At 45.0% G+C, this 8,591-nt stretch overlaps 1 protein-coding gene across 3 annotated transcripts in view; it reads right to left on the bottom strand.

Annotated features, from left to right (window-relative positions):
• Window positions 1–373: 373 nt before the first annotated feature.
• The window catches only part of UTP20 (UTP20 small subunit processome component), an 83,317-nt gene continuing 75,099 nt past the window's right edge, over window positions 374–8,591 (bottom strand). For 2 of the 3 annotated variants that reach the window (XM_034773784.1, XM_034773794.1), the window contains 7 exons: window positions 6,892–7,024; window positions 5,449–5,645; window positions 4,981–5,052; window positions 3,893–4,156; window positions 2,582–2,708; window positions 1,638–1,783; window positions 374–945 (listed from right to left, as the gene is read on the bottom strand). In XM_034773784.1, the coding sequence (XP_034629675.1) occupies window positions 790–945; window positions 1,638–1,783; window positions 2,582–2,708; window positions 3,893–4,156; window positions 4,981–5,052; window positions 5,449–5,645; window positions 6,892–7,024 (1,095 nt within the window). In that variant the 3' untranslated portion in view covers window positions 374–789. Of the gene's footprint in view, window positions 1,022–1,527; window positions 1,784–2,581; window positions 2,709–3,892; window positions 4,157–4,980; window positions 5,053–5,448; window positions 5,646–6,891; window positions 7,025–8,591 lie in introns of all 3 variants that reach the window. The other variant, XR_004646158.1, reaches the window with a different exon arrangement.

Raw genomic sequence — 8,591 nt, 5'->3', positions numbered from 1 at the left:
CCTCTCGCTGAGCTGGAGTACCAGCGTCAACAGCAAGCACTTCCGGGATCGATTTATCGCGTCTAGACCAGACACAATAAATCGATCCCAGAACATCGATTGCCTGCTGCTGGATCCAGAGGTAAGTGTAGACGTACCCTCAGAGTTAAATGTGGTAGTTAAGCACAGCAGCTGCATACAGTACTCATAAGTAGAACATGCTGGTAAGAAAATGGAAAACTATAGAGAACAGAGATAACAGCAGAGTTATTTATCCTTAACCCATGGAATACTTAAGGGACTTGCACAGCTGTTTATGGTAGATTTCATGTGCTTAACATCAGGGCACAGACCTTTTTTAATCATATCTTTCATAAAATAGGGAGGAACACTGATCAGTGTACTTTCAAGCACATTTAATTAGAAAAATGCAATGTCTTAATACATTAAACTGTACATTCATAGGTTCCATATTTTACTTATGCAGAGCAAGTTGGCTTGTTACATTCTCTGCATGAAAGGAGAGCAAATGGCTTGATGGTTTTACATAAAATCCTAGGTAACTGATAGGATCTGTGCAGACTTTAAAATTAATTACAAATAAATACATTTTGTAAAAAAAGATACTGAGTTTAGTCAGGCTACTGCATCAGGAGTGACAAATGTAGCTCTCTACCCTATGTTAATGTTGGAAAGAAATTCAGTGCTCTGAATATCTCAGCAAGTAGAGTCCTCTTGGCTTCTAGTACTGCACAATCAGGTTTATGCATCAAATATATACATGACCATACAGCTGTTTCTAAGTATGTTTCATTCCACCATTGCTAAGTCTTTTAGTGCATGGCTCCTTGGTTTCTTGGCCTTGTAGCCAGGGCGCAGGAATTCTATTTTTCTCTTCCTTGCTTCTATTTTATTCTTGTGTTTCTTCAGCTTCTTCCTGGCAGCAATGTCAGGGTTTGCTACAGTCTAATAAAAAGCAGAAATTAATTTTTGCTTTTCAAGAATATGGTAATGTTTAAAGCTGACATTGTCCCTTTAATTAGAATCATAGAATATCAGAGTTGGAATGGACCTCAAGAGGTCATCTAATCCAACCCCCTGCTCAAAGCAGGACCAATTCCCAGCTAAATCATTCCAGCCAGGGCTTTGTCAAGCCGGGCCTTAAAAACCTCCAAGGAAGGAGACTCCACCACCTCCCTAGGTAACGCATTCCAGTGCTTCACCACCCTCCTAGTGAAATAGTTTTTCCTGATATCCAACCTGGACCTCCCCCACTGCAACTTGAGACCATTGCTCCTTGTTCTGTCGTCTGCCACCACTGAGAACAGCCGAGCTCCATCCTCTTTGGAACCCCCCTTCAGGTAGTTGAAGGCTGCTATCAAATCCCCCCTCATTCTTCTCTTCTGGAGACTAAACAATCCCAGTTCTCTCAGCCTCTCCTCATAAGTCATGTGCTCCAGACCCCTAATCATTTTTGTTGCCCTCCGCTGGACTCTTTCCAATTTTTCCACATCCTTCTTGTAGTGTGGGGACCAAAACTGGACACAAAAAAAAAAAATCTGATCAAGTACCTCTGAAGTAATGTGTCCTACCTTTAATGTTGCCCTTTCAGTAGAAAACAATACTAAAAACAATCACAGTTGAGAATAAAGTCTTACCTGCAGGGCTCTCTGTTTTTTCCTGATAGCCCTCTTCTGACTAGCCTGTTTCTGCACAGAAGCAAAGGCAAGTGAAAAAGTCTCCAGCCCAACTAATTTCTTGAGCAGTTCTATGATTTCCTGGGATAGGTTCTTCAGTGTTGGATCTAGTAAAATAAAGAGATGACTTTAAGTCCTCACTCTGAAACAGTCTACTTAGAGGACTCTGCTTGTATATTACTGATTTCTCTTCCATTTGCATGAAAACACAAACTCTTAAAAGCAAAGATGTGTCTCTGGTGCTTATTTTCCAATGGCCTAACCTGCATGTAACATTGGAACACCCCCAGACAGCATGTTTCCTGTAGAAATGAATTGCACACATGCACATTAACGCCTTCCTGAACACTGCTTAAACAGGAGTTGCACTAATGTCTTTTCATGGCCATTATCAGTGGGCCACAATGGACAGTACTCATTCAGGAATGTCATGGGAGGGAGGGAGAAACAGCTAACAAGAGCATAAACAAGGAATATTTCATACACTTCAAGATGTGTACTCCTCCCCACTCTACCTGCCTCCAGATCTTACCACTTCACACTTGTAATAAGCTTGCCTATTCCCAACTCACCATCTTAGCACTTTGTGTGCCATGCCTCTTGGTCACCTTCTTTGGTTCTATCACCCTTCCTCCATCACATGTTCTCACCTTCAAAGGCCTGCAGCACTGCCCATGTCTCTCAAAGCATCACTGCCCTCTCCATCTAAATCACCTCTGCTCCACCACTGAGGCACTAGCCATATATGCTGACTATATTTTAATTAGCTGTCACTCCCTGAATGAAGGCAGCTGGGTCTGAGGAGACAATGTGAATGACAGGGTGTTTGGATTGGGGCTGTCTGTATGGACAGCACAAACCAGAACAGATCCAGCTCCATTTCCTTAGTGGGGTTTGGCAGTTACCTTGTTCTGCATAGGTGCTACTCAGCTCTCTGTGCAGAGGGGTGATGATTGTTGGAAGGTATGGCTTGATCCTGTCTTTCCCAAGATCCACTGCTACAGCTCCAAGGAACTTAAAGATGCAAGTTCTCTGAAAGTACAGACATGCCAGAAATATAAGAGAGAGAGAGAGACTGGAAGGGGGAAAAAAAACGTACAGCAGTGGTTCTCAATTTTTTTTTTCCCCACGGACCACCTGAAAATTGGTGAGGGTCTCGGCCGACCACTTAATCTTTTCAAATGTTGTTTGTACCGTTAACTATTGTAAAGCGCTTTGGATAAAAGCGCTATATAAAAAAAACCTTAATAATAAACATTTTTTGTTCTACAAATAAAAACATACAGCTCATTTTGATAGCAGTAGTCTTACCTTTCTAATGCAATGGATGTGCCCTCTTTCCCTCGCTGAGGCAGCCCCCAGAGCTGGGGCGGGGAAGGAGGGGGTCTCTACCATGCCACAGAGCTGAGGCTGGGAAGGAGGGGTAGTCTCTCTCCTGGAGCTGGGGAAAAGTTGCCACCGCAGCCCTGAACATCCCAAACTCCCCCCACCCCCTCTTCTCACCCTACTGCCCCCTCCCCATCTACCCCTTATTCCTCAGCATCTTCTCCACAGTCCAGGCACCTAATTAGTAGAGCCACGCAGGTGGGTGGCCCTTCATTCTCTTGTGTGCGAACGCCCAGGTGCGCACCTTAAAGGGAACTACCAGCGGGCCACAGTTTGAGAGCCCTACTGAACTGTCACCATGAGCTGTGTGGCAGCAGACCAGTGGGGAAGGTAACGCTTGTGACCCTTGCTAAGAGAGGGGGTGTGTTCTGGTGCTTCATGGGAGTGGGGAATGCATGTGAGAGAGGAGGGAAGAGCCTAGTGCCCCAGGCAGAAAGAGGAAGATAGCACTTTCCCCTATATGCCTGTCTGGACACTGAGCATTGCTTCCAGCATAAAGAACAAACATTTGTGGAGCATCCTGACTGGCCAATTCACTCAAAGTTAAAAAACACTAATATAGAGAAGGTGGAGGCCTGAGAGTGAAAGGAGCAGGAAGCAGAGGGGAGGGAAGGCAGGGCTGAGAAACAGGCTGAGACTCTCTACAGCAGCAAGCTCCATCTCTCACTAATCAAACTTTTATTCCTCCTTAGCCTAGCACCAACCTCCATCTCCAGCACCTGCCTCCCAGCAGGCACCCAAAGCTAGTTCCTGAGGGGCTAAAGGACAGCATGTGTGGGCTTTCCCATTGTGCAGCTGTCAAAGGGAGGGAGGGACAACACAGTTCTTACCTTCACGGGGTTTTTAGGGGAATATGCTGCTTCTCGCTTTGCCATCAGAGAAAGTCTTTTCATCACCCACAACACTGTGGCTGGACTGCTTTTCTCTTCTGCTTCACCTTCCTTCTCTTCCTGAGCAGATGCTGCCTTTTCACCTTCGTCTTCAGAAGCATCCTCCTGACCTCCCATTTCATGATCTTTGGTCTCCTCCCCCTCCTCTGAATCCGGGACCAGAAGGTAGAGAACTCGGGCCACAAACAACAAGTTCTTTATAACCTTCAACAGCATAAAGAAAAACTAATTAAGCTGCCAGTACGGACCCTGGGGCATGAAGGAGGCAGGTGAGAGGTTTTAAACAGGTCAGGATTATCAAACCCAAGGGAGTGCAATTCACGTAGACCGCCGCACACGGCAAAGCAAGTTTTGCACGTAGAATACGGACACCCCCCTTTGGGCCCAATCCAAAGACCATGGAAGCCAATGGAAAATTCCCATGGACTTCAGTGGGTTTTGGGATCAGGCCCTTTGAGAGGAAAATGTATTAAGGCCATATAGTTCAGAATTATGCCATAGCACAGCCCAGAGTTAACTCCAGCGCCGTTACCGAGGCTGCCCCGGGAGCTGGTGGGGATGCAGGCTCTATGTCTAGCCAGGGCCTGCAGTAGGAGTGCTCCTTGTGGCCTGCCCAACCTGGAACAGAATCTGGCTCGCACTGGGTGGATCTAAGCCAATTCCAACTGACATCAGAACTCCAGCTCAGCCATATAACCCGAGCTGAGTGCAGAAGGATCGGTTCACAGCAAGCAGTCAGGCTTCGATTCTCCACACTCTCTGAGCTGCACTTGCAAGGGGGGGGAGTGAGGTGAGCTGGCTGCAGGGAAGCTAGTTGTGACTCCACGATTCAGAGTTACCCAGCCCACCATGTGAGGGCTGCACAGGACAGCCATGGGAGCGCTCAAGAACGTTCTGCCAATGAAGGATCTGGTATCGCACTTGCCACGTGTTCCACTTTCTAGCCAAGAGCACTCGCGCGCGCTCTGTAGGGATAGTGGATTATCCCATAGTTTGGTCTATACCCCCAGCAGTATGAAACCTCATACCTGCTCTCCCAGAGACTGATCCAGGAACTTGGACTGCAGCTGGTGGCAGAACGCTAAAGCAAGTTCCTTCATCTGTGGAGAGAAAAGGGAGTTGGAATTCTTTACACAACAGGGAACATGCAGGATGATGTAGCCCAAGGGGTTATTTTTCCATCCTACAGAGACAGTTCCCAAAGGCTAAAGGGAGGCCCAAACACTTAGATGGGGCTAGAATTCTTGCTTAGAGATACTGATCTTCATAGGAGCCATGGGGAGCCTTTTTGCTGATGAGGGCAAGACCCAAGGGAGGCAGTCTGCAATCCTATGGGAGAAGCCTGCCAACAATCAGCACAGAGCAGTGGAGGGCGTCCGAATATTAAAGACAAATAGAGAGACCAGCAACTAATGCTACTTTGCATTGCGACAACCACAAACCCCAAGCAAGGCAACAGACACTGGCACGGGGGGAACTAGCAGAAACGTCCTTACCTTTTTGTCCAGCTCATCTGTGAAGAACCTGGTTGCTGCTGGCTCCAACGTGGTCTTTTTCTTCTTGCCTGCCTTGCTCTCATTCCATTTGCTAACAAGTTCCTCTGGCTTGTGAGAAGCAAACAACAAGCCAAAAATCTGAGCAGCAGTCAGCCACACCCAGCTGTGCGGGTACCACAAATGGGACTGAACGTGACCTTCAGGGGAAAGAAAAAGCTTTTCAACCAACATAACCCTTTCCATACGAGAGGGGAACGTACCCAGGCACCTCAGCAAGGTTATACAATTATGGGGACTGGAGTCATCACTATTCATTCTACAGTCAGGAGGAGAGTACGGTAAACTGCTGATTTGTTTTGAGTTTGACTGCAGGCTTCTGGGCCACCAGCAATTCCAATCCAGCCCAGGTTGGCAGGGAACAAAAGCTGTGGCCATCTGAGAGCCCCCCTCCCTGCATAAAAACAACACTCCAGTAGGCTACAGCAATGCTCCCATACATGATAGCCTACATTAGTCTAAGTGCTATGGTTTGGAACACTGGTGTTGAGTATTTTTTTAAACAAGGGGCTGTTCAGTGACTCCTCCTGTGAGCTGTGTTGAAGGTCTCAGTCCGGTTCTCAGGGGACAGGTACCCACGTTCTAAAACCCATCACCACTGGCAACCTTATAGACAAGCTCAGCAAAGAAGCCAGTGATTGCCCCAGTAAGCAGAGTGAGTTGCCCTCTCTTCCCTAGAGCTTGTATCTCCAGCTACACATTGAGGGACAACAGCGGCGCAGCATGGGGAAGTTTGTATCACCTCTGCCCATGCTGCATCTGTTCCAGGGATGAATTCAGGACCTCCAGTCCTGTCAATCTGACACCTGCTGGGATTTTTAAAAAGACACTTGGGAAGCCTGCTGTTCTTTAAAGACACAATCAATCAGATGCAAGCCCTTTGCAGACAGCAAGAGAAGCAATTTAAAAAAATACAACCCACCAACACCGCACACCCAAATGAGTTAGCTTAACATGTGACTGCATCACTTATAGACAAACAATAAAATGGTTTTGAGATGGACCTTCCAAACAAGCACCCTGTTTAAGAGCTGCTTTGCCATGTGTCACCTGTTCACTGGCTGCTATTTATGATCACTCAGAGAACTGAAAGCTGTAATCTAAAGGGATTTAATTAAAGCCACACAGGCACCAGTTTGCAGCCTTTGGGTTACCCAAAATAGTTCCCAGCAACCAGAACAGAGAGGGAGATCGTTTTCACTGATGGTCTAACCTTTTCTATTAGCATCTGTGCTTTCACTAGGAACTGCCTTATATTACAGATGCCTCTTCAAAGTGCAAATCTTCCTGCACAGATCTTTGTCTGTTTGCATTAGGGCAATCACAACTACACAAATTACCAATCATCTTAGTTCTAATACAGTAGAAAATACTATTCATACTTACGCCAGATATTGCTCAAAATCTCATTATGTTTGGTTAACAGAATAATGTTGCATTCCTTGATTAATTTTGTTATCAGAGTAAGAAAACTGAACAACAATCTATCTGCTGCCTTTTCTTCAGTCTCTTCTGTTATCTAAAAAGAACCATAAATCAACAAAGAGACAATTACAATGGCTGGCTAGAATTGTACAGAAGGGCTTATTTTGTATGTTTAATATCTAACTGATAGCTGAAGTCTTCCACATCGACCCCTATGACCACTTTATATTTACTATATGAATTTAGTGTAAGGGAAATGAGTCCATTAAAACTGTTTCACAAGGATTCATAGTTTCCAAAGGAAGAGTGCCATGTCACTTGTCTCTGTATATATGTACATGCAGGCATTTGTACACAAACACACTAGATCACTTAAATCTTCTCATGAATGAGGTTTGACTTTATCGATAGTAGCTGTGAAGCACCGTGTTACTGTTAGAGTGACACAGTGTAAACTGCATAGTATTAAACTGCTTCCTGCTTTTGATAAGCTCGACTGTAGTCAGCCGGTTTATCCACAGGATCATTAGGGATGTACATGTAGTGATTACAGTGTCAGCAACCACGTCAGAATGATGCCAGTTGCAGCTATAGTCGTCTCACATCACCTGTGCCTTCCTTGAGCTCTTCTATCTTGTTCAGTCTTTTGGTATTCCTTATTAAATACATGGCAGCTTCTTTATGACCAGCGATTCATATTACAGAGTGCTCACCAACTTATCAGAATTAGTAGAAGCCATGTAATCTGAAGCCAAAACGTGCACTGAACTGACTTTCATCAAATAAACCAGTGACTGAATTACAGGAAGGGAATTGTATTGAATACTTTAATATTTTCTATATGTTAAACTAAGAATCATAGTGATGTATTTCTGTCCTTTCATATCCATGTAAACCTATGGGTTTCTTAGTTACAAGGACACCATCAACTTGATACTTAGTCTGTTTTTAAATAAATGGATCCCAAGAAGTGTCAGATGTGACATCAGCCCCCTGCCCATTGTTGTGGTTTTACAATCACCATTTTGTTTAAAGAAGTGTTTCTTCTCTCCTACTGCTGTGGGAAAGCCTCATCCAGACAGGGAGAGCTGACATGCTACACATCAAGTGTTCTCAAATGCACAAAGTCAACAAAGTCAAAAAAGAGAAGGTCAGATGCTTTCTCTCATCTCTTTCGGTTCCAGTCATCTTACTACCATTATTTTATAGTCCCCAAGAGCAGGCTGGGCACCTCGGAGCAGACCTGTCCCTGTCCTGATGAGCTAACAATAGGAATTTCAGATGTGACAATGAGCAAGGGTGACAAAAGTTGGAGAGAGGCTGGGGCAAGAAGATCATTTGGTCACTCAGCATAGGTATGCGTATATTTTGGTGGTTCTATTAGATTCTCACACACATACGCAGACTAACCCCCATGTAGATTGTGACATGTCGCATGAGAAGGTTTTCATTTACAGACACAGTGTGATTTTTAAGTTGACAGTGTCCCTTTAAGAACTTATGTATTCAGCACATGTCTCATTAGTCATCCTGGTCAAGTAATAGGCCCAAAGAGTTTAATCTTTCCCGCTTTTATTCTTGCCCGCATTCTCCTTTTCTTTCCCCCGTCTCACTTATTTATTGCAATTTCCCCAGCTAAACCTGTCTCTTTCCCGAAGTTT

This window comes from Trachemys scripta, chromosome 1 (assembly GCF_013100865.1).
Source record: "Trachemys scripta elegans isolate TJP31775 chromosome 1, CAS_Tse_1.0, whole genome shotgun sequence".
In the NCBI taxonomy this organism is placed as follows: Eukaryota; Metazoa; Chordata; order Testudines; family Emydidae; genus Trachemys; species Trachemys scripta.
This window is presented reverse-complemented; position numbering and strand designations above follow the sequence as displayed.